Consider the following 26722-nt stretch of genomic DNA (forward strand, 5'->3'; position numbering starts at 1 on the left):
GCTGGAACAGTCCGCGTTATGGCTGAGAGAAACGCTTGAATTCCACACAGCACCGAAAACGCTTAGCAGGAATAGACACCAAACACGCCATTTGTTTTTGTCAGAGCTTCGATAGTCAAGTCGTGTCATCGGTCATCACTTTTTCTTTCTTTTTTCTAGGTAAGGACACTTTTTTCCCTCTCTCTTTCTATCTGTCTCTTGAACATCTCTCTAACTTTATCTCGACTCACTATGGAAGATTTTCACAGACATCCTCTTAACTGTGGCACTTGTAACAGTTAGCCTGGGTTACTGTGCACCTTACTTTCATTATTACATATACAGGTTATTAAGCATATTGTTTGTTAATTAGTAAACCATTCACTTCCTCCAGTGATAATGCTACAGACCAAACTTTTTAATTATATATAGTGAAGCACATTTGTATATACAAATATACAATATAACCCCTTGCTTTATAAATAGCATTAAAATAAACCTTTATTAAGAAGTCATGTGATTATTAGTGTAATTGTTATAGCAGCCTCCTTATAGTTCACTCCTGAACAAATTTTAAATTTTAAATGTAAATGTTATATACATAAAAAATATATAAACAAAGTCTAATGTCTTACAAAGTCTTACATAATCATATGATGCTTTGCACTCCATTAGACTTTGTTTATATTTTGCTGTATATTTAGACTTTGTTTACATTTTTGCTGTATCTTGGTCATTTATTGGTTAGTTGGTTGTGTTGCAACTTAACTTCCTCCCTACTGTAATTACTGACTGCATGTCTGAATAAACTTCCAGAAAATGAAATGGAAATGGAAACTCATCCTTACTGAATAATGTTCCACTCAAATTGGTTCTATTTAACAAGACACACCTGGAGTTAAACCTCTGAATTTTTACAACTCACCCGTGACTCATGAGTGGCAATAAGCTGCACCTCAGTGAATCAAATGTGACTTGTTGCACAGTATTATTCACACCCATAACCTATCATTTAAATCTCTCTCAGGACAAAAGAACAGTTATCTTTGAGCACCGAAGAAAAAATAATGAGATTATCATAGAGGGAGAGCACAACCTTATCACTAAGTGGGAAAAAGCTACCCGGAAAACAGGAAGCACAGATTTGACCTTTCAGGTTTATTCTTCCTTTTTTCCTGAAGACTTAAACCAAAATACTGGCCACTATGACTACTACATCCTGTGCATGTCACAGGTGACCAGACCATTTGCTTTCCCCACTGAAACGTTTCACTAAGTAACAGACTCTTGTAGAGGAACCCTTTAGGTCCATTCAGCGCTATGAAAAAACAAGCTTTTTCTCTTGTGTGACACACAATTCCTTAACCAGGTGTCTAAGTGACAAAAGCTAACAGCTCTTCGTTGACAGAAAAATCTATGCCTCCTTTCAAAACTCTATTTGCACAAATTGAGGCTTTTTATATTCTTTACTTATAGCTTGTTAAATTTGTATTGAGTTTTGTCTTTGGTGTAATATTTCTGTATGATAGATTTAAAAAAAATTTATAAAGTGAAAGCAATATAGAAGCACGTTAGTAAGTGGTGGTAAACAATAGCAGTGCATGAGTTGGAAAATGGTTTTCTTTCCTACACTTTATAGGGTGGCACTGGGACTGTTACTAGACCAGGACATGTGGCTACCATGTGACTTGTCCAAATGCAAATTTGCACGTGTATAGTGACATTTAGGTCAGAATATTTTTTTTTTTTTTACATCAGTGTGTGCTTTTAAGAAAAACAGTGTCTGACCTTTTTTTGTGGTGGAGGCAGACATTATTTGACAATGAGGTTTTTTTTTTAATCTTCCTCTAACTCTCCATACTGGGGTAATGAGTCAAAAAGTCTATAAAATCTCAATCGTGCTATCCCTAGTGTAATTTTAGTGTCTGGTATTTAAATGCTGACAGAGGCTGAGGAAGGTTAAAACTGCATTTGTTTGCATTTTCTCTCCCCTTGCACCCGGTGTTGAGGCTCTGAGACTCCAACGAGCCTTGAAAATGGTCACATTCTTTCAGAGCAGTGTGTTTTTCTAAGGTTAGCCTCTCTAAGGCACTGGAATAATGCCATCTGTGGTGTGACTAAAAAGAGAGTACATTGCACACACAGGCTTCCCCTTTCCTATTTTTTTTCTTTTTCATATTTTGCTCTAAGTCTAGACTTAGCAGGTGGTGTGGAGTTTAGTTTCACAGTACTGATGGCGTCTCTGTCTTTTCTTTTGAGGCAGTCGACTAGTGAAATGTATTACTGGTTGGGAATGTGTTTGCTTGCAGCCAGCCGGCTTGTCTGTGTCCTTGTGAATTCCACAGTGCATCAGTGCAGTCCTCAACTTGTTATGAAGAGCAATTTGGTTCAGACTTGAAATAAATTCAGAGGCAGTTGAGAACACTTGACAAATATTGTCTGTGCTCACAATCCATTCATCTCAATCATGTCGTTTTCAAGTTTAAAGAGTCAAAATTAAACATGTATTCTATTCTGTGAATACGTGCTGATTAGTATACGTCATTATGTAATTGTGCACTTCAATTAGTTGATACACTCATTCATGTAGTTGTGTGCTCAATTCACGGGATAAATTTCCTTTTAAAAAAACAAAGTACAAAATTGTCCTTTTCTATTGCCGCACCTCATTTCCTTGTCTGTATGTTGATTTGTGGTGTCTGGAGTTTCAGAACCTGATGTGTGTACTGAATGTTGGGAAGTGACCTCAGGTTTCCTTCGTGGGGATTCCAGGTGCTGCAGTGAAGCTCTTAGCAGCCGGTGGCTTCCTCCTCAGCTGGGGGGATTGAATGAGTGAAATTAGATCCTCTGAAACAGGGCCTCATAGGCTGTGTTGCTTAGTCCTGGTCCTTGATCTCCTGTTTGTTTATCCCTCCTTGCTCTCTTCCTCTTGCTAGCTGTAATGTCAATATGGATCCTGGCTGGATGTGAGTTTGGGTCACTTCCTTTCTGTTTTAAGCTTGTTTTTTTTTCCTCTGTTTTTTGTGTGTACATGCCAGTATGTATGCATGTGTATATGTGTGTGTGTTTGTTTGTTTGTTTGTTTAATCATTTTCTTAACTTAATTCTCATTAAAACAAATTTTACTGAACAGAGTTCATGCTCTCTGAAAAAAAGAATAATAATGAAAACAAATTAAAATGTCATTTGTGTCAGAAACATCCATAGTTAAGTATTAGACAGGCTTTCATTGATTTTCCAGACATACTTGCGTAAGCCAACTTCTAAAGCTTGTACTGAAGTCTCTTCTTCAGATCTGCCTTTAGAGTACAGTCCTTACATCCACTTAAATCTTTGTCAGCCAGGCATGGCCCATGTCCAGGCCCTGACTCACCCCACTAGCCCTGGGAGATGTATCCTGCTGATCCTGAGACAGAAAAGTCTTTGACAGAAGAGACTCTGAGCCAAAAGGAAGAGGCTTCGTTATTTTATCATCAGTGAGACACGCTCTAGCCTGCATGTGAGTGAACATGACATTGTTTACAACACCAGGATACAAATGCCCTTCTGGCCTCAACTTGTAACTCTCACAAAATTTGCCTATTTTCCTCTTTTATATGTGCTACTTTTAGATCAACTCTAAAAAAAAAAAAACATCCTTGTATCTCAGCAGTGTGTTATAAAAGTGAGGGCCAAGGCAAATAATAATGGAGGTTGAAATACCTTGGGGACAAATCCAGTACAAATTGCTACAGGATTACCAGTGCATTGTTCATGATTTGTTATATTAAAAGAATGTGAAATAATTGGATATTATGTTTTGTGGATGACTGTTACTCTAGGGTGGGTCTGCTGTTTAGTTTTTAGGTCTCCTCTTTCATTTATACCCAGTGAGTGATGGTATTGGCATCGTCTACTCTAGGCATATCAGATTACATGTGATTATTAAGCCAAAAGGTATGAATCACATTAGTCTCTTCAATTGCAGTAAAGTTTCATCACTCCTAAAGGCAATACTTCCACAATTAAAGTCACCCATTCTGTATTCATCTGCTGTGGTATTTTTATGGTCAGAAAGTCTTTCTGCACTTGACTGTAAAACTGCAGTGTCCAATAAGTACAGATACCATCATTGTTTAAATGGTTAAGTTGAGCAAGGCCCTGAACAAGGCTCTTATTCCTCAACTGTTCAAATGTATTAAAAAAACGATTTGCCAAAATACTGAAAATGTAAAAATTTGGCATTTGCCAAAATACTGAAAATGTTGTGTTCTGAATTAGCCCTTTAATCAAGCTTGGCGGTGCCAATATTAATGAGCTAGGTAGTTAATTGGACGGAAGCCGGAAGTTAGATAGCTCTAACAGTATGGTTATTTGAGTAGATTTAAGTTGATACTGTATGAGGCTGTTTGTAGGATCAGATTATCAGTTTCAAAAGTTTTTAACATGAAAGGATTTTGTACCAAAATTATATTGCAGAATTTATTTAGTATAAAATTTTTAACTCTGCGTGCGTGCAACAGAGACTTTAGCACTGGCATCACTGCTGCGAGTCTTGAATAATCTTCCTGCCTCTGCACAGACTCAGTTGAAATGAGTGCCAAGACAGGATTATTAGCCATGATGACTTCCTAACACTTAATTAACCTCCACATCTGTATAGCACAAAGCACAAGACCAAATGACTGTGACATCATGGGAGATGAAGCGGACAAACTGTGTGCGTACATGTTTCCATTCTGTAATAGAGAGAAAGAGTGTGTGTGCGTGCCTGCTTTGACTGGATTTGGTTCTTTTGGAGATCCAAACAAACCTAGTCCTTAACAACAGACAACCTGTTATATGTTAAAATTTCTTCTGTGTACAAATGGACTAGTTTAAGCCAGTCATCCCACAGAATGGTGCACAGCTGAGCATGAGGCTTTCCATTTGTGCACGATTGTCCTAATATCGCTGCAGATGTGTTGTTTCTTGACTTGGAAACATTTAAACATTATGCATTTTGCACACTCAGTCAGCAAAAGTGGCCATCCACGCTATGAGGAATAAGATATCCACTGAGTTGTGCTCATTAGACCATAAACAGTAGTGAATACGCCTAGCACTCTTGTCAAACACACAGAATCTAGTGTTTATTGGCAATCTCTGGTCATGGGATGACACTACCGATGAGGGATTTGAAGGTGCCATTAATTTTGTGGAGAGGCAGATGTAGTGGTTGTCTCTTTTGTTGGGACACCTTGATGGCACTTGTTCTCTCTCTTTCTCTGGCTTCTTACAGGAGCCCATAAATGGGAGAAAGTGTACTTGATGTGTCTATAAAAGGACGACGGCTTGAGAAGGGGACCTGATGTAGAACAGAAGCTCGGTGCTGTAGAGACAGCTTCATGCAGTCGATCTGTGTACCAGGACATGAAAATCATCAAGGGATTGAGATGTTGACAGTGTTAACTTGAGCATGCACTCACTGCTGAGTCAAGTCCATAAGCAAGGCCTTCACCACTGGCTTACACTCCAACAGTGTTAATATCGTATCTTGTGATTATTTGGAGAGTGGAATCATATTTCCTACATTAAATAACGTGTATTAAAACAAATATTTATGCTTCTTACTTATTTGTTTTGTTTGTTTGTTTGTTTGTTAGATCCTACTCAGTTCTTAGGGTTTCCTTTCTATTTCCATTAATATCTGCAGCAAGAGATACGAATCTCCTAAAACCTTGTAGCAAAGGAGTTTCTGCTTTAACCAAGATGCTGATCTTATCTGTTTCTCAGTGACCCTTCTGTAGAAACTTGCTACATCTGAGACTGAATGTTTGAGGAGAAACCAGCGTCGTCCTGTTTTTAATAAACGTTTTAAAGAACTAAAACGTCCTTTTTAATACTTAAATATAACGAATCTAATATCTGAAACATGTTCCTTTGATTTAATTGCTCTTCTGTTCCTAGGACAGCTGATAGGTCATGTAATCTGATTAGGAATGGTGGTTATACAAAGTTACTGCTTTGCCGCTATACAAAAGCTTTATACCGTTGTGAAAAAAGTAACGTTTTTTTTTTTTTGTTGGGATGCTGAAAGTCTGTTTTCCAGAAACTGGTGCTACTTACTACCACAGAGCAGGCATTGTTTTGTTTTAGTATTACAGGTGTTAGTAGGAAAAATAGTAGTTTAATATATTTAATGTAATGTATTTGTCATTATTTATTTGTAAGCTGCACTTCTCTGCACTGTGGAATTTAAGTTGTCAAGTAAATCAGATTTGTTTTATTAAGGAAGACAGGAAAAATGTATTTTAATTAATATGAAAAGACCAGTGTAATCCATCATGGATCTAATCTACAGTACATGAATAAAATAGGGTTAAGGCATTTTAATGCAGTATTGTGACAATGCAGTGACCTTAGACAGAGGGCATTTGTGTTTGATTAGCAGTAATTTCTGCTTGGACATGTACATAATTTATTCTTGTTATCTTTGTTCACTATTCAGACAAAAAGAACTTTATCAGCGGTGCCAGTGACAAATGGTGTTTTTGCATTGCTGAATGATAAAGAGTGTACCATGTGACAGAGCGATAACAAGATGATGGATGTAGTGCTGTTGACTCAAAGACATATGGCTTCCTCAACTTGTTCTCCGTCTCAGAAGTCTTAATTAAGGAACACTAAACAATGTTAATGCTACAGATTTCACAATGGAAATGTTTCACGCATGATGTTTGATGTTCGTTGAGTATCTGATGTTAGGCTCCTAGCCAAACAAATACTATGTAATGACAATTCTACAGCCTGTCCCACTGAGGTGACCAGAATGCTGACTGGATATTATGAACTTCACTCAAATGAATGTCTTGTGTAATGTAAATTGATGTCTCGTCAAAGAGGAACATTTGCCTTTTGTCTATATTCTGGGAATTAAGTTCCAAATAATCCAGTGTGTTAAAATAATATTTCCCCTAAACTCAGTCTCCTGAAAGCACAAACCATGCTACAATTATGAATATACATTTATGGATATTTACATTTAGGACATATATAATTACAATGACATGAAACATTCATCACCTAAACTCACATAAGTGTGTTGCCCAGTTTGTTGCAATGTATTGCCTAGTCGTTCCTTTTTGTCACCAGGAAATTTAAATTAAGTATTAGTAGCCAAAGTAACAAGTAAACAAGTAATAACACATTTCCAGTAAGTTAGAGGGAGTGTCTAGTAAAATGTAGTAGGATTTGAAAATGCATGCTATACAGTAGTTACACCATCACTCTGACATAAATAAAATACACCAAGTTTAAACAAACTACTTCTGCACAATTCTGGGGGAGGACTTGTGATTCTTGAACCCATTTGTCTACCAGGACACTATGTTTAAAAAAATTTATTAATCCAGCCAAGAAATCTGCTTAACTGACGGAATTTCTAATATTAGCAGACACAACAATATGGTTTCAGCCCCATCACGTTCCTGCCATAACGTATTTACATAGAGTTTTGCACAGTCACGTGCTACCAGCTGGATGTTGAGGCATAACAGAGGGATTGTGTGCCACTGCCCATAAACGTTTGTGGCATTGCCAATAATTGAGATTATTCAGGTTAAATCTTTGCTGTAACCCAAGATGACCTGGATCAATAGGACAGCCAATGCTAAATAGTGAGCATGATTCAGGAGAATAGTGCAAGGCCTGAACAGAAGGTATCGGTGATCCCGCTGAAGTGAGAGGCAGAGAAAGCAGGAGTCAGAGTGCTGTGTCTATGAGGTAATGTCTCTCCCCCTCGCTGGCACACGCGTGGCCCTGTGTCTTAGACTGAGGGACGACAGAGGGAATTAAGGCGGGATGGGGCGATGGCAGCTTGATTTATAGGCACCTTTGAAGTGAGTTCATTCCAGCTGTAAGGCTTGCTGTGCTGTGTTTCAGAGCCTGGGACGAAGCCCCCAGAGTATAGAAATGGAAAAAGGACCCCTGCAGATCAGCGATCCCTTACCACAACCTGAATTCATACACATCCTCAGTTTTTGACAGTCCTCCAGGAAATATCTGGGTTCTTGATGGAAACTGATGGACATTTCTTGCTGACTTGACTTTTTTTGCTCCACAAAAGATATGTACCCTTGTGAGCATTAGAGTAAAATGTGGCAGAAGGAAAAGAGGTGGATGGTGGTCTAGTTTTGATGCGTCTGCTGAGACCCATAATAGAGGAGAAGGGGAGACTTGTTTAAGTCCAAATCAGCAGGCAATAGAACAGCAGTTGTGCTTTTTCTTGGATGAATGTTCAAAAGAAGCGCTTGTTTATGTAACCATGTTTGTGTGTGTAGTCTGATCAGAAGTATTTGTGCTAGTTCTCAATGTTTTAAAAATGTCTGATGTGTTTATGTAGGACTCTAGTTGTTTCTTCCTATATAGTAGTTCATAACAAGGATGGATGTGATATTTGAAAGATGTGAGGTGGCACATTATGGTATATACAGAGAGATGTAATTAAATTTTAATATAATACAAGAGAAAGATTTAATGTAAAAAGATTTTTTCAACTTAATTTGAAACAGGACATGGTATCAGTATAGGACATGGTAGCCTAGTGGTTGAGGTGTTGGACTGCTGATCAGAAGGTTGCGAGTTTGATTCCCAGGTCAACCAAGGTCACACTGCTGAGCAAGGCTCTTAACCCTCAATTACAAGATCCATAACCGAGGTCACAAAAGCAAACATCATAAGCAAATCCAACGTGGATTAAACTCAAATAAAGGTGGGGTCCAAAACCAGGAAAAACTCACGAATAAAGTACACCAGGATTAAAAACAGTAAGCACAGAACAGTGATCAGTGTCTATACATGCAAAATTTCACAAGGCCAGACTACAGAGACAGGGATATAAATACTTGACACAGGTGTGACAAGCTAAGATCAGCTGCAAACAAAGATCAGGGTCCATGGAGAAGCCGGAGAAAACAGGAAGTAATCAGGAAGTGTGCATGGTCTTATTGTTCTTGGTAAAAGCTGCTCATAGTAAGGTATAGCATCTCTAAGACAGATTCATAAGAAAGGAAAGCGTGCTAAATACCATAGCTTGTATAACCATTGCACAAGAGGGTGCTATTGATTTAATCCAACTTTGATTTTAATTCATTCTGCATTCCACTGCATGATAGTCAACGGCTTCAGGAAATTATGTGCTGAAACCTGTTTGTGATGTTAACGGCTCAACTGAAGTTAACTGACATGGAGTCAGTGCTATGCTGCTCATATTCCTGCAAGACTCAGCAGAAAGCAAGACCTAAGAGACATAAACAGACGGTCTAAAGGAGGGGTGCAAGCAGCTGTTGTGAGTGACGGCTCTTCCTGAACAACTCATTCATTGTCTTCTCGAGGTGCCGCTGCCGCCACTGTTTATTTTGGTGTCTTTTAACCAAATAATGAGCGTGTCTGTCTTTCCTCTCTTAGTTCCAAGTATTTTAGCGCTAAATATTAGTCATAGGCTGTCCATCTGTCATTGTCGGAATTTGTTTGTCAGATGGTGTGAGACGTCTCTGGTGTTGGGTCATACAGGAAGTAGCAGAGTGTGTGTTTTTACAAGGCATGTCAGTTGATGGGGGTTATGGGGTTTTTTAAATGTCGAGTAGAGGTCGCACAGTTAGGAGTCAAACTCTTTAAAAATCTTGGTTATTGGCTTTTAAGTATATTATTCACTACAATATATTATTCAGTTAATGTCAGAAAAATGACTAGGACAAAATATGTATTGCTTGCTCACTTGTATAAGCACAGACTCCTGTTTCTGCTTGTCTTAGCTTGTTGCTATCTTTATCTGCTGGCTCCTCTACACAAGAATATAAGGATAAAAATGTACAATTATACATATATCCTTGATTTTTTAATGTATAGAAAAAATAAAGAATTAATTATTACATTTCCAAAACTTGAGAGTGTGTGTGTTTGTGTGTGTGTGTGTGTGTGCATGCTTTGAGGATTGAAATGTGCTTCTCTGACCTCTCCAAGCAAGGATGCTGAACGTACACGTCACCGCTCAGCGTTTTATTGCCCCTGGGAGCTAGGCACTGTTTACATGTTTCCAAGGGGAAGAGTCATAAAGCTAAGGGGGTAAAAAAAAAACAAGAAATCCTGGAAATGACTTCTGGTTGTTCATCTCGAGTCACTTCCCATTTGGCAGAATCTTTTCTGTCATATGTTATCATTTTTTATCTGGCAGCTCATTTTTTTTTTTGTAATGGGTAGAAACCAAATTTGAGGCTGTTCTGCTTTCTGTTCCAGTACTAACAGATGAAACAGTACAGGAAAAGGAAAAAAAAGTCACAGCACTTTGGGTTGAACTAAAGCTTTAATAAAAGTTGCATTGACCAGTCACTGAGAGGCCTTGAGTGAGGGAGAGAGACAGGGAAAAGAAAGGAAAAAATAAATGATGAAGTAGAGGTTTACCGCAATTCTGGTGCATTAACCAAAAGGTCAATCTCTGCTATATCTACATCCTCTACCAACAGCTATGTGTCAGGGGTAATTGCTTCCAGTTGCATGTGAATGCATGTGGTCATCATCAGATGATTGGTTTGCTGACCAAGCAACTGCTTTACCTTTGGCTCCAATCTAGTGCTTCCTAAATTATTGCTTATACATCAGTATCAAATCTGAGACCACAGTGCCTGATGACCGAGTCCAAACCAAACTGTCTGCCTGCTCCCTGTGGCTAAGTCTTAGCACTTTGGGTTTAGAATCAGTGTTTTTACAATCACAACTGAATTATGATAGATTATCAGCTCTTTTTGCCTCATAGTTGTTGCCACTGTTTGTGATTATCTAGTACGGTGGTCATTAACTGTCGCACTGCAGACCCAGCAAAGTATTTCAGCAGATCACATGGAAAAACTGTCTGTGATTCAGGGACCCTAACTAATGCTAATCTAACCAGAGACTAGCTACAAGGCTAGAGATTAAATTAAATGAAAGTTTTCACAAACTGACATTCAGTCCTTTTCAGTCTGATTTGAACATTTTGTTCTATCTAATGTTACCAAAGATGAACGAACAGAGAAGTTCATGTTTATTCTGCCTGCTTCAAGTTGAAAATGGATGTCTGCTTTGTTCAGAGTCCATAATGCTAGTATGAAGTGGTTCAGTGAAGTACCTTTTATACATTTTTATTTTATAGCTTTGCATGAAGGAATATTAGAGTTGGGAAAAACCTTTTGATTTAGTCATCCTATCCAAGTAACACTGGCTATCACAGAGCACCGTGCACACACATTCACACCAACATGCAATTTAGCCTAACCAGTCAGACTAGCTAGAGGCAGTTAGACTAACTAGAGACAGTGGAAGGAAACCAAAGAACCTGGAGGATGATGAACAGAAAAACCCCAAAAAGCTTTATAGTTCAGGCAGTTTCCTCTGCTTTAAGAGTGAGAAGTGGTTCTTTAATGTTAATAATTATATTAGTAAAGCATTAGACTTTGAATGGCACTTGTAAGTTCTCTTTTTCCAGCAGAGAGAAAAAAGTGAGCAAAGCGAGAAAGAGCAAAAGATTGTTTTCCTTGAAGCGCTTCCCAGGATTTTTCAACATGGGTGGATGTATTTTGACCCTGCAATTATGCTGTTTTTCTATCCTTCTAAACTTGCCATTCAGAGCTTAAGGTCATTGTCACCCCTGAAAGCTGGGCTTAAGATCAGCTATTCACTCAGCTCATTACACTAATCATTCTTTTTCACTGTTCCAATTTGTTTTTCTTGCCTTTGTAATCATTGTATACATTAGTTCAACCCTCATTCCACCACCGACATGCACAGGCACACCAGTGAGACAAGTGCTCTGGGGTTAAAAAGCTCTTTGATACATTATGTAGTAAACCACCACTCAAATTTAGAAGCCCACCCTTGGCTCTAGGAAATGTTGTACAAATACCCCTAGCACTTGCCAGACCACTACACTGTGCACTTATTTTGTGCCCAGCGTTTGAGAGGGCTATATCCACACATCAGACATGCAGCATTGCCAAACCCCTGCAGTGCCACTCTTAATTCTTCAGGCTCAACTGGAAACGTTCAGGCAGGAAACACAGCTGGCCACTTCACTAGTTCTTCCAGCAGATCCAGTGGTCATTTAGGTCATTCTTGTTCCAGTTCAACTTTTTTTTTTTAATATTAAGTTTCTGTAAGAAAGCTAGACCATTTAACATTTCTTTCTTTCTCCCTATTGCTGAAGTTCTCCAGTGTAAACTTGTCAGTAAATCAAACATTGATGTTCACGTGAATTATTAGTTATTTTAATGTAGCACATGGTGAATCATGTCTAACCCATCCATTGTAGATTAAAGTACAGATCCTCAATTATGAGTCTGGCACTGCTTGACTGACATTACAGCTTACATATATCAAACCGTGCTGAATTCCATTCCTTCAGGATTAAATTGAAGAACTCTGGGGAACGCAAGAACAGGCCGTGCTTCAGCCATTCGCCCGATCATCAGACGTCACTAAGTAGAGCCCTCATTACCAACCTGTTATAAGCTCCCTAGGAGCAAACCTGAATTTAAACCACTCACCAGCTACAGTAAGACTTTCTTGAGCTGATATGTGTTAGAGCCAAGAAAACAGGACTACAGTTTGAGGACCTTATCTACAAACTCATTAAGCTTCAGAATTTATAGCTCTTAGAGATAGAAATCTATGCCTATTTCTTTGGGGTAAGTCAATGACAAATGGAGGACAGTGACGACAATGGCCATGTTTGGTCATAAATGTCTGTATGGTTAGTGGGAAAAGGGAGGAGAGTGTGGTCTCATAGGATTAGGATCATGTTTGTTTATTTGGAAGTGGAATAATATACTTGTAACCTCCTAGTACAGTCATACAGTTGCCCCTGAACACCCCTCTTCCCTTCGGCACCATGGAGACCTCCTGCAGCTACTCTTCTCATCAACCCTGCTCTTTCAGTTCAACAGTCCTCTCATTTCAGTTAATTCTCTGCGTGCCATAAGTGGTTTAGCTCATTCTACACTTTCCTTGCAACTCAGTCTGTCCATCCCACCTGCATTCTGCATTCCTTTCACACACTAAGCTCTTACCGGCAAATACCACAGCCGTACGTAGGAGCCGTAAGACTGCTTTTCCTGCATTCTCTAGGCGGTGACTATCCAAAGCCTACTTTGGCACACTGTAGTCGACTACATACTTTTGTCAATGGAAACCAGATGTGAGATTGTAACGTATGGCAGCATTTTTTTCCTTTCTTCTACGAGAAAAAATGCAGGCAAGCCCTCTGTTGATAATTATACTATTGTAGAGAGAATGTAAAACTGCATGCATTTTCACATTCATGGTGACAACAGGGTAATATTGTATATCTTGAAATTGTTTCCATATGAGCTCGTATTCATTTGCAATATAAGCCGTTGAATCCACAGAGTGAGGGATTGTATTCTAATCATGAAATCCATAGGCTTCTCAGTTTTCGATTCCCCAAGTATTTATTTGCTCAGAGGCATTATAGAACACACGTGTACACTTTCGACACCCAGACAAGCATTACAACCCTTTTATCAGCTTAGCATTAAAACAAATCCAGCATTTAACATGAATGCTCTACACCTCTATCTGTTTTACTGCCATTTTTTTGTAAGTGATCCTAAAATCCTTGTAAAACCAGAAGCTCACCTCCCTATAAATCGTTACTTTAGGACAAACAATTAGCTTGACCTCTGACTAGGAGGTGTTGAATAATATTAACTATATATTCTAAACTATATTATAAACTATAATTATATAGGACGTGCAGAAAAATAGAGACATTGGGTAGTTCTGGTTGGACCTCCTACAAGCCATGGTTTGATCTTGGAGCACCTGTTTAAAGTGCATGGATGATCTGGGTTCAGAATCATTCAGAGGAAAGGAGAGATACATTACTGTCCATATTTGTTAAAGAAAGGGTTATCAGTGTCTCAGTGAAATGAGATCCTACAGATCTCCCATAGCCTGGAGATCTGTGGTTTGTTCAGGATATAAAACATACTATATATTTAGACCTTTGTGCTGGTGAATAGCCAGGTAAATGTAAAAATTACATGGCTGTCAGTGACTGACCTCATAGCAACTACTCATTATTGGTCCTTGATGTTTACAATAGGTACCTCCTGTAGTGTGGCCTTTGCCAGCCCCAGGAGGAATAAGCTGTCTTTTAGAGCTTAGGGGAATGACAGTTTAGACATTGTGTATGGTTGTTACTCTGCCCAGCCCTGACCCCACAAACACAAAATAGCTGAGTCAACTCTGAGATCAGACTGTACAGTTGACTGTTAATCCAGAAAATGGCTATTGTTGTTTGTCAGTAATGCTAATAAACACCCTGTTATTCTGTTAACTCCATATAGAGAGTAGTTAATGCTGAGAACCCACATAGGGTTCAGCAGGTATATATTCATTTATTTAATATCTCAGCACGGCAAAAATGTGAATCCAGAATTCAACAATATTGGCAAATTGCTGGGTGAACAGTACAGTTCTGACAGTAAAGCTGGCTGCAAGGCAAATCACAGCTTTATATCAATGCACAGGTTCTAATGTTCTCATTTTTATAGTAATGCACTTGCACAGGGACTCGGCATACACAATTTAAAAAGGACTGTGGAGTTCATATGGTTTTCTGTGAGAAGTCGGGTTGTGGTGGTCCATTCTATCAGTCTGAGGAAATTTTCTTAAAAAGAGAAATCTTCAAGATTTACAGTTTCTTGAAAACATGACAAACTGCATTTTATATTTCTTATTAACTTCAAGAGAAAAAAATGACTGTTGATAGAAAATATTATTTTTCCATACAATTTATTAGTATGCCAGTTTATTCCTGCAGTTATCCAATCAGCACGTCATTTACCAACAGCACAGTACAATGATGCAGATGTAGGTCAAGAGCTTCAATTAAAATTCACAGTAAATATCAGGAGGGGGAAAATGTGATCTCAGTCACTCAAACTGCTGATCCCCTGGGATGCAAAACAGTCTCTAGAGTTTACACAAAATGGTGAAAGAAACAAAAACACATTCAGTGAGTGGCAGTTGTGTGGGTGGAAACGCCTTGTAGATCAGAGAGGTCAGAGGAGAATGACCAGACTGTTTCAAACTTATGGGAAGGCTACAAATATCCCACATATCCATTCCTTACACATACAAGAATCCCAAATAACCACTCTGTACAAGTGGAAATATCCCAAATAACCACACTTTACCAGTACAAGTATCCTAAATAACCAGTCTGTACCACTGTGGTGGACAGAAAAGGAACTCAGAATGTACATGAGGTGGACCATGGACAGGCTGTTACAGTAAAATACCACATCAGTTACCAACCCTTTGAGTCATGAACAGGAATCTGGTACTACACTTAGCTCAGGCAAAAGAAAACTGAACAGTTGAAGATTGGAAATAGACCAGGTGCTGTTTTTACAATCTTCAGCTGTTGATATTAAAGACGGTCATTTGATAGTCGTTTGAAGATAGGGTCATAACAGTTTTAGAGACCAGATGCTGTCAAGTGCCTCTTAAGTTACATTAGTACTAATAGTAGTAGTAAATCATTGTCATTGAGGTAAGATTAAGTGACAAATTCATCAGCTATATTAAAGTACCCCTTTTTTTTCATATTTTATGATTTACCATTTTCTCCTTTGTAATATTTTACACTTATAAGGGAAAATAGAGTTACATTTTGTACACCTCTGTGAAGAAGGGTTTAGCAAACATGTTGTTGACGTCCCTGTGCGAGAGAAAAATGTGAAAGACGTCAGCTATAGGTCAAAGTCAAAGAAATTATTTACTAACACTTCAAACCTCAACTCTGTGGCTTTTGTAGTATAAACAACAAGAACCAGACGGCTTTGTTTCCATGCATGGCCATGATGTGGCCTCGCCAGCATGATCCAAGGACAGCACAAATTCCACGGTCTGGAGTTTACTCTCGGACTACTTTGTTAAAACAAAAGAGCTTTCTGTCCATTTCCTCACAGTGGTTTGGTAGGAGAGATGTTTAAATAAACTAGTGTGAATGTTTAAATCTTCGGTTATCTGCCCTTTCTGCACGGTTGCCTCCTCACTTCCTCTGATAAGAATCCCTTGCTTTCCTCTCTGTTTCTCCTGTTTTGCCTTATCTGATAGAGAGAAAGCCAAAGCCAGAGGCAATGGCAAGTGCACATGCATGGTCTCTTGAATGCACTTTTCTCCCTGTATTTCAGTGATAAAATCTCTGGCACTTCAGTAAAACTGCAAGGGAGGCAGACACTCTCGTGATTTTGTCTGTATTCTGTCGTCTCTTAAAAGTGTTACTGTTCAACTTGAATGATTTCAGAAAAGGGATTGTTGTACAAAATGCAGCCATCTAGTTTACTTTAACCTTCAAATTCCAGACTATATCATTATGTGAATTATCTTTATATCAACAAACACTACTGCATGTTGATTTATTTTGATTCATTTGATCATTTATGTTATTTTCAGGTTGACTTAAAATTATCTACACTGTTCTCTTTTCTGTATTTTCTCCTATTTATAAATCAGCCTTGGCACTTTGGATTGTCTGGCTGTTTTCCAGTGAGCAAATTGATCATGCTGTGCTGGTGTGTGTCTGTCCACAATGTTTGGTTAAATGCACAGATTCTTCCAGCTCACTTTCGGTCTCTGTCTTTCTGTATGGGCTTCTGAGATCATTGCCTTTTGTTCATCACTATAAGCTAACTGATGATAATAATAATAATAATAATAATAATAATAATAATAATAATAATAATAAATGTGTGTATTATTCACATAAAGAAAGGCACACTGTTTCCACACTGAGTAGGATGCTGACCATTTGCCTTCACTTTCCATAGGTTCAATGAAGCAACAAGGAAAGTAATGACTTACACAGAGAATATTCCTCCCATCCTTCTGCCTGGAATAGTTCTTTCCAATATTATAGCCACAGGGTTAGGGCTTCTTTTCTCTCTCTCTCTTTCTCCCTCTCTCTCTATACATATACATATACATATACAGTACTTAATTTAGACCATCTTGCAGACCACATACTGCACGATTGCTTTCTTTACTATCATAACACCTTGATTTTATTGGGTGATTTAGTAACTTGTATGTAGTACTGGTCTTGTCAGTACTTGTCAATACTCAAGTCTTACTGTACCTGCACACAACTGTGTCATTAAAGTTTAGGGGTTGTGTGATGTGGTATACCAGGGTTTCCTATTTCCAAATGAAAGATTTGTCCAACTCAAACCTCGTTGGCTCTGGGAACAGGAAGAGCCTGGGTCTGTTTCCCAGGGAGAAACGTAACCAGCCTGTTTAAAGTGAATCAGAGCGTGATCTGAGTTTGTTCAGGAGATTAGTGCTGTTTTCTGTCGGACTAACATGCTTCCCTCCAAAGTGACTTGCAAAACATGCTACTATAGTAAATCATGATAAACCTCGAGTAGGAGTCACAAGTATACGTATTTGTTTTTCTTTATAGTCGTTCAGGGGAGTGGTACATTGTCTTTTTTTACTTTTTGTCCTAAAGAAGTTCCAGAAGTTGTTGATGACAGTTTTTGCACAGGATGTTAAACATCCCGAACATTTGGGAACTGCTTTGTGGAGAGTTTTGGTATTCAAGCACAAGCTAATCCATCATAGTCACAAGTTTATCTCTTTGGAACAAGTGCAGTTCCTACAATCTTAAACAAACCTCCTAAAGGGTTCATGATGGGGATGTGGAGTAATGTTAGCTACCATTTTTCCTTTTTTATTTATTTATTATATGTTTATATTATTATATATACACACACACACACACACACACACACACACACATATATATATATATATATATATATATATATATATATATATATATATATATATATATATATATATATATATAAAAAATCTATGAAAATACCACAGAATCCATTCTGAAAGCTTTTACATAAAATTTGTATTGTTTGTAACCAATGTGAATTGCAGTGCAAACAAAAAAGAAAATTTGTATCCTTCCCACTGCAGTCTACCATTGCGCTTCCATAAAAAGGCATTAATCTGCCTGCTGTGATGAAAATGTGATGTGACACAGAGGTTTAAGGTTTTGGGTAAGTGTTTAGCAAACCACCGTGAAAGATTTCTACATGACCTCAACAACGGTTCTCCCACAAGAGAAGGTAAAGAAGCATGACGTTTTTCAACATTGTAAGTATTTAAGAGCGATCATAATATGAACATGGTCTTGCCAGTAAGTATTGCTTTGCTGCTTTGGTAAGAAGCGCTTTCAGTCTTACTCCCTCCACTCAGCTCTTAACCAAAGCCAGCCTGGGCCTTTTACAGCAGGCAGAGTGGTTGCTTCACATTCCCAGCTTCTGGGTTCAATCATGTTTTGACCCAGGGTCAATGATGACCTCATACTCATCTTTCTGAGAACCAAGTCTTGAGCTGCCCTGGGTTCATTTCTCATGTCCAAACTGTCCACTCATTTGTGTGCTGCTTGTTGCCTTAAAACATTGTACAAATGCAGCTAAGTACTTGCCAATTGCCATAGTGCAGTAATAACAATCCCCACCCTTGACAAAACAGTATTTGTAGATCAGGTTTTGGAATCAGCAGGCCCAAAGCTCCTGTGTGTACTTGTGAATGGAAGTTATTATATCTAAAGCCTACTTGTCCCCTAAGGCCATAAATATACTTGCAGTTGGAAAACAGTTTGTCCTTGTGTAGAGCCATGCATTCAGAACTCCAGTAATTAAGAAAACAGTGTCCTTGTATTTGCTTAAGCTTTTGCAAACATTGCATATTGCATACATCTATGGCAAAATATATTCCCTGTATACATTTAGTCGTTTATTTACACTAACATTCCAACCCTCTGTCTGTATAAACTGACAATTCCTGATTTCCTGTAAATTTCATCGATACATCACTCACAAGACCAGACATAATTAGAGCACAAGGAAACCGTTTCCTATCAGGAAGTGAGACACGTTAGCAGCACACACACTGAATCGTGATCACGTGCTTGAATCCCAGGTGCATCTTATCTGCTGAGAAGCTGTTTCTGATCTCATCAGTGATTCCAATCTTACCAGCAGTTATTGTAAAAGCTGAGACACCAAAAAACCGATGGTCGTCACTGACACATTTGGACAAAGTAAAAAGAGAATAGACAAAGATATCCACTTGATCTAATCCAAAGGCTAACTCAAGACATAGTTTTAAATGGTAGCAGACATAATGATGAAAAGTAAGCTACTGTATTAAACAGCCTTGGGACAGGAACAGTACCGTTTCCCTTGGGTTTTAGTCTTTATGCCACAGAGCTTAAAACATTAGTTAAATATACACTTTGGGGTTTAGTTACATATTTATATGAATTAATTCTTATCATATTTCAGAGTTCTAGATTTCTCAAGGACCTGAAAAGAAAAATCCGGTTGCTTTGAACCAGATGCTTCATTAGGAAATCTTCAATGTTCTAAGGCAGCTTCAGGTTTTGGTGCCAAACACTATTTTACCCTAATTTATGGGTCATGTGAAGGAGCTCTTAAAACACTTCTCTCGAAAGATAAAGTGGCGCCATACTACTACAAAAGTATGTCAGTTGATTATTTATTAATCTTGGTATGCCTTTTTTTAATCTGAATTTCTCACACCCACACTCATTTTGTCATCTGAGAGAAGAGAAGAGGAAATAGAGAAGCTGTGTTGGCTTCCTTTTATCCTCTAGTTAGTGACTACATGATCCCTGAGGTCTTGTGCAAGACAGACAGTGCAAACAGACTATAAGGACTGCTCCTTTATTTCACTTAGGGCTGTGATTATCATCATTACTGGGTGGTAGAAAATAGATAAACTTGCCCAAGGAGCGTACTATTTCACATGCGGCGTCTTTGAGATGTTTTTGGCAACCTGATACACGGCTGTAACAATATTAGTTCGCGATAAGGTCGCGTAAGTTAATGTCTGGTGGTGAGTAAAATAGGTGTAAATGTGTGGTATGTGTTTTATGCAAAATGTGCCACTTCTGTATACTTCCAGCTTATTTTACTGTTTCTTTTATATATAGTCGGTGGTCTGTGCATCACTACTTTCTCAAAATATACACGTTTGTCAAGGACATAGTTGCACCTTCAGCAGCTGTTTGGTTTGTGTGTTTGTTTGATATTTTGTTTTTTACAAAGATATCATTGCAACAAAATGTCATGCAAAAATGAATGACCATAAGGAAAGGAGATCTTAGAGTTATAGGATGTCACTTCCTTCTCACTGTAGCTCTTGCTGTGTGCCTGGCCTGCTATCACAGAGCTATAAAAGTTAATGGGTATTATGTGTAAAGTTTCATGAGAGACAGAGAGCTCTTTCTTTCTTTCCTTCCAGCTCCATTCCACATATATTACTCATCCTTCTTTATCTGTGTGTTTGTTTTATAAAGACTAACATTGAGCCGGAAAACATGAGTGAGCGCTTCGATTGCGACAACTGCAAAGAATCGCTGTATGGAAGGAAGTACATCCAGGCGGAGGAGAATCCATACTGCATCCCCTGCTACGACAGCCTTTTTGCCAACACCTGCGACGAGTGCAAGGAACTGATAGGCCATGATGCAAGGGTGGGTTTTCGACAGCAACTTTAAAATGACCTCCAAAGAGGCCCCTACGATTAACAGAGACGCCAACATCAGACAGTTTTTTTGAGCTAAAATGGATCGAAGCCATTTTGCAATCAAAGAATTTTTACCCGCAAAAAACTCATTCAATCCAGTAATGATTAAAACATTACACAGCATTTCAATGACCAAAATGAACCACTTAGTCCCTTGGAACCAATTTTCCTACAGGTTTAATCTGCTTTAAATAAAAAGAGCATCCGTAAATGTAGATCGTTTAGTGCATAGAGAACATTAGTCAGGAAATGATTTTAGAGTCTTGGAGGAAAATGAGATCTGGAGATTTGAACTTTCACTGAACAGGTGATATGTTTTTGACACTGAGGGACTGTGTGTCTTTGTTGTGCAGTACACAGGTAACAAGTCACACCGCTGTCTGTTTGCATATTTATTTTACACATGCATATATCAGGTGCAATGAAAGTCATCAGTGTGCTCTGATTTGCACATAAACTCCAGGAACTTTTGTTTGCACATAATCTCCGGGAACTCATCTGAAACTTATCTCATGTCTTTGGTTAGATAATAATCTCTTACTTTAAAAAAATGACACATTTGTTAACCATGTTTGTGCAACTTTCAGTGACCTCTGTGGTTCGATGTTAGTAATTTTCACACATTACAATACTGAGGTCATGACACATGTCACGCTTACACGTGTGTGTGTGTGTGTGTGTGTGTTTGTGTGTATGTTTGTGTGTGTGTGTGTTTGTGTGTGTGTTTGTGTGTAGGAGCTGTTCTATGAAGATAGGCACTACCATGAGCACTGTTTCCGCTGTTTCCGTTGTGATCGCTCACTGGCTGATGAGCCATTCACCAGCCAGGAGGACTCTCTGCTTTGCAACGACTGTTACTGCAACGAATTCTCTTCCAAATGTGTTGCCTGTGACAAGACGGTCATGCCTGGTAAGAACATACCAAGAATTCTGTATATAGACGACTTAGATATTTTGTTTGCTTCAGCTAACTCGTACAGTGCAGTCTTTAATAAAAGAAGAAGATTTACCATTGCCCCGTTACAACTCCAAGCCAAGTTCCCTGTTTTAATCCTGAGCATGGGTATAATCCTTTTTCTACCCACAACACAAAAATCTGCTTGTATGTGAATTGTGTACTGTCAGTTACCAATTGTCATGAAGGTTTGTGTGAGTATGATGCGCTTCAGTAGACTACTGTTCCTAAGTCTAATAGAAACAAATATGAATAGTAAACTCATCATTATTTATCTGTATTTTAGTGAGCACTTTTATATCACCCAGGGACAAGTTAAAAAATGTTATATATAACACATTTATATGGAGTGTAAGCCTATAAATTCTTGCCGTGTGCTTAGGGGAGGCACCCATTCATGAGCTGAGTGATGCAGGTAAAATCCCAAACATGAGCTGTTGGCTAAGGAGGACATTGGGAGTGGGAGGAATAGACAGAACAGATCCAGTTCTACTAAAAGAGACAAAAAATTCAGCAGTCAGCATAAAGGCAAGATATGACAGTAATTGCCAGTGTGCCGATCTTGCTGTCTCTCAGCCAAATCTTTGTGCGAGGCAGTCTGCCAAACATCTGATGAGAGGAGGAGATAAGCCTGTAAGCTATTTCATCAAGGGCAGTATCATCCACAAAGAGTCATAAATTCTCGTTATAATAATGATAAAATAAGAATTTTGTAGTTTTCGATGTTATGATCTTTGTCAAATGTATAAAAACACCCAAAACAGGTCTTTCAGTTTTTTGTTTTTTTTTCCCAACAATAATCTAGAATGTAAACATATAAAGACATTACTGTGTTACAACAGAGCAAAACTTGTTTCATGCATCCTACACCAAGGCTTTCATTTTGCAGAAAGACACATAGTTAGTGGTCAGGAACTTTTTGTGTGATGTGGGAACAGCAAGTCAGAAACAATACTCTCTATGTTACAGAAATTCACTTAAACACACACTGCATACCAGAGTGTATTCACTTTTCTCAGATTAATTTCACCCCATGGGTTCTAGACTGAAAATGACTCCTTCTGTACTCTTCCCATCAAGTCAAAAGCCACGTTCCAGCTGAGTATTTCTTTAAAAAAGCCTGAAGGATTGTGTCCTCTTTCTTCCCTTTGTTATACTAAAGCTGTACTGAGCTCTTTAATATGGTCTTATTGAGGGAAAAAACCCTCAGCTGCCTTTTTCTTCTGTTTGACTTGTAAACACCAAACAGACTTTGAAAGTCACTTATTGACAATAATAACATTAGGTTGTCACCAAAAATCCTTGTTTTATCTTGTGGTTTTTTTTTTATGTGATCACAGTGGATCTGCCTTCTGAAGACCACTTTCTGACCTGGGGCAAGAGACCATTTTTGTTTAGATTAAATGTAAATGTATATCGTAAGAGACGCGATGATCATTAAAATAAAGTTGCTGAACTCCTTCTTTCTCTCTCAGGCACTAGGAAGTTGGAGTATGCTGGAAACACATGGCACGAGGATTGTTTCATTTGCAGCAGCTGTAAGCAGCCTATTGGCTCCAAGTCCTTTATCCCAGATAAGGACGATCACTACTGTGTCCCTTGCTATGAAAACAAGTTTGCCCCTCGCTGCACTCGATGCAAACAGGTTAGTATCAGTATATACTGTAGGTAGTAAAGCAGCACCCAGGGACCAAGAATTTTTCCCATGCATTACTAATACCTAATCAAGCCAAATTACATTCCTCTTCAGGATTTCAGCTGCCACACACTGAGTCACTCTGGGATTTTGGGATGCTTAACAAATCTCCATAGCTTTCTAAAAATGTAAAATCTCCCATCTAAAAATATCCTTTTCTGAAAAGTAATGATGTGTGAATGAGTGTGTGAAATGTGTATTTGCTTGGCGTTCTTTAAGCAAATTAGAACACAGCCTTAAACAGGATTTTTTTTCTCTCATCATTCACCACCAGTATTTGTCTGATTGTTTTCATAATTCTTATTTTTATAATATTTTATTTACATATTTCTGTCTTTCATCTCCAGTGCTATGCAATGCATTCACATTTTTAAACAATACTTGTTTATTTGTTTATATTTTTTTTTCTAATGCAGCATGTGTACAGTATGAACAAGCAGACCACACGTTTCTTAGTACAAGGAGCTTGGGCATATTACAATACATTTCTTGAATATATTGGCAACAGATTGTAGTGCAGTTTGTAAGAATCATTTCAAAGGGGAGTCTACTTAATTTTATTCTTTCAGTTCTGCTTCCTCTGTGGCTGAATATCAAATTTCATGCGCTTCATTAAGTGCAGTGCATAAGGTATACAAGGCAATTATGCAATACAATAGTGCACAGGAAACCCATCAAATATTTGTTTTTAAAATGTAAATTAACAGAAAGTAACAATTTCACAGTATTTCACAGTGGCTGTAGAGGCGGTCCAAACATGCCAAATATAATAAACGAGTCATATTATACAACGTCTTATTTAATCTGTCCATCTGTTTTAGGTCTTGGCCAAAGGTGGTGTGACCTACCGTGATGAGCCATGGCATAAGGAGTGCTTTTTGTGTGCAGGCTGTAAAGTGCAGCTAGCTGGACAGCACTTCACCTCCCGAGACGACCACCCCTACTGCCTTAAGTGTTTTGGAAACCTCTATGCCAAGAAGTGTGAGGCTTGTTGCAAACCAATCACAGGTACGTCAGAGCTACTATACACCTGTATTATGGAATGAGAGTAGATTTTGCTATGCTTACATGTGTGTTTGTGTGCATGTGCATGTGTGTATGTGTTCTCAGGTTTTGGCGGAGGGAAATACATTTCATTTGAGGAGCGGCAATGGCACCAGTCTTGCTTCACCTGCACCCGGTGTTCTGTGTCACTTGTAGGAGCTGGTTTCTTTCCTGAGAGGGATGAGATCCTGTGCCGCGAATGCAACAGCAATATATAGAGCATGTATTTACACTTACACTTACACTTACTCTCTCCATTCTGCAACACACAGACACAGAGACAGATATATGCATGCATGCCTCCATGCTTACAGACACGGCGTCCATTGAGTTTCCCCCAGTGGTGATCAGCAAAAGCTGTGGTGATTATTGTATCCCCAATTAATTCAGACATGGTGGTTTTCTTAAGAACACACAAAACATTTTGGCAAATGGTGCAACCTGTTTGTCTTATTAGGTAAAGATAAGTTTATATGTCTAAGAATTTCCTTGCTTGCAAAAGATTTACTATGCAAGATCCTGCGTGAGAGAAACCAGTCTATTCCGAATTGTGCCTTACTAATTAGCATTCATCAGCCTATGGTGCTTTTACTTTATATAATTTTATGCCGCCTTTATGTAGGTCTTTTTTAACATCAAAGCAGAGAACACATGCTCAGCTCAGAGTGCTGCATGTCTCACTCTGTTTTCATCAAACTGCAGATTTCACAGCTACACTGCTCACTTTGTTGGGATGGAAAGCAGTCCATCTGTTTTTTTTTTCCATTCAGCAACAGTAGTGCTTAAGCATTGCTTTAGATAAACCACTAGAGCTGTCTCATGCTAGGACTACAACCAGGAGATGTAGTAATTATTACAGAGGCTTCATCATTTTTGTCCGGTTCAGTCAAACTACTCTCTGGCTGTTAAGAGACAGTTAAGAGTTATGAATAAATAGAATATATGATTACAACCTATAAAACACCTCAGGCAGATTCCTCTATAAACGTCAAAGAACTCTGTTGTCTGCTAGATATGTTCATTCCCACCAAAAAAAAAAAAAAGACTTTTACTTAAGACTTTAAGTATTGGACTAAATACTTGGCCATGAGAACACACATTTGGCATTATATGTGAAAGTTTGATCCAAATCTGTTCAAGTTGAAAAAAATGTTAGTATTGACTATTTGAGGTTTGTAGTATTTAAGCACTTTTGATGTGTCTCTGCATCTGTTTTGTTTCTGAGCATGTTGTATGTCAAAAAGCATTGTTGTTTTTTTTTTCAAAATAAAATGTTTTTCACACCAAAAAGTGACTTGTAAAAAAAAAAAGTGGGAAATGAAGTGTGATGTGTTTTACAGAAAACATTCATGCATTTGCACTATGGCTTGAATTAAGCATAATTTGTGCACAGATAGTAATAATAAATAAAAAATGACACCGCATACATACATTGCATATAAACTGAATACGAACTGCTTTCTTTCTGTATAATCTGTGGTCTACGATACACATGCGCAATACTTTTCTGTTTTTCTTTAGTCTTTTATATGCTATGATTTTTTTTTTTCCTTTTTGATTATTTCTTTTAGGTTCACAATTGAGAGAGTGAATGACTGGGCAAGTCCCAGGAAAAATGTATGTTGCAATATGACTATGTCAGCAGAATGGTATGCATGCTGTTCTCATTAATGTTTTTTCTTTTTGTTTGTTTTGTTCCTGATCTTAATTGTTTATGGCTTTTGTTAGTGAAGGTAATATTACCAAATTTCACCATAAAATTTTTCTAAATGTATGTATTCACTTTGAGCTTTGATGCTGGCTAGTCAGAGTTAGCTAATGCTTTTTTATTTTGTTGTTTAAATAAATGTGTAATAGGCATTTAGATTGGGGAGAAAGATTTAAAGAACGATTCAGTCTGATCTAAACGTTATTTGTTAATAAATATTTTATAAATTTATGGTTTTGGTATCATTTCCTCTGTGAACGTATTATCAACTAAATAAGGGCCAAGTGTAGGTTAATTATAAATTCTGCTTCCCTGCCGAGGAAGTTACTAAGGATGAATGAATGAACGAATGCAGTAAATACATCATTCACATTCACCTTAACAAATGTTCTATTTCTTTATCCCAGCGGCTTCAAATTTGACCGTTCCTTAATTTCTATGCATTTTATATCTGATAACACCGTATAATGTATGTTAAAATATAAAAACCTTCTTACTGTATGTAATTGTTTTCCTGCATCACACATAATTCCTACTCCCAGTGTGCACCTCTAGTCTCAGCCAAATATCCTGCAAACCTTTGTCAATTAAATGCATGGATAATGCTCCTTATCAGTTTATGTATCGTTTTAGAACATATTGTCTGTTTTACCATATAATTTAGTTATATTTGGTTACATCTCTA

The 26722-nt window shown here is 38.1% G+C and overlaps 1 protein-coding gene across 2 annotated transcripts; it reads left to right on the forward strand.

Moving 5' to 3' along the window:
- On the forward strand, positions 1-26268 carry fhl3a (four and a half LIM domains 3a). 2 transcript variants are annotated; one of them, XM_027149353.2, is made up of 7 exons: positions 1-159; positions 3324-3478; positions 20405-20581; positions 21370-21544; positions 23065-23234; positions 24107-24293; positions 24396-26268. In XM_027149353.2, exons 3-7 carry the CDS (start codon positions 20426-20428, stop codon positions 24545-24547), a joined length of 840 nt encoding a protein of 279 aa, XP_027005154.1. In that variant the 5' UTR covers positions 1-159; positions 3324-3478; positions 20405-20425; the 3' UTR covers positions 24548-26268. The 2 variants fall into 2 exon arrangements, with proteins under 2 accessions (XP_027005154.1, XP_027005153.1); XM_027149352.2 differs by lacking the exon at positions 3324-3478 and having other exon boundaries at positions 3-159.
- Positions 26269-26722: the final 454 nt, after the last annotated feature.

This window comes from Tachysurus fulvidraco, chromosome 3 (genome assembly GCF_022655615.1).
Source record: "Tachysurus fulvidraco isolate hzauxx_2018 chromosome 3, HZAU_PFXX_2.0, whole genome shotgun sequence".
NCBI classification, from domain to species: Eukaryota; Metazoa; Chordata; class Actinopteri; order Siluriformes; family Bagridae; genus Tachysurus; species Tachysurus fulvidraco.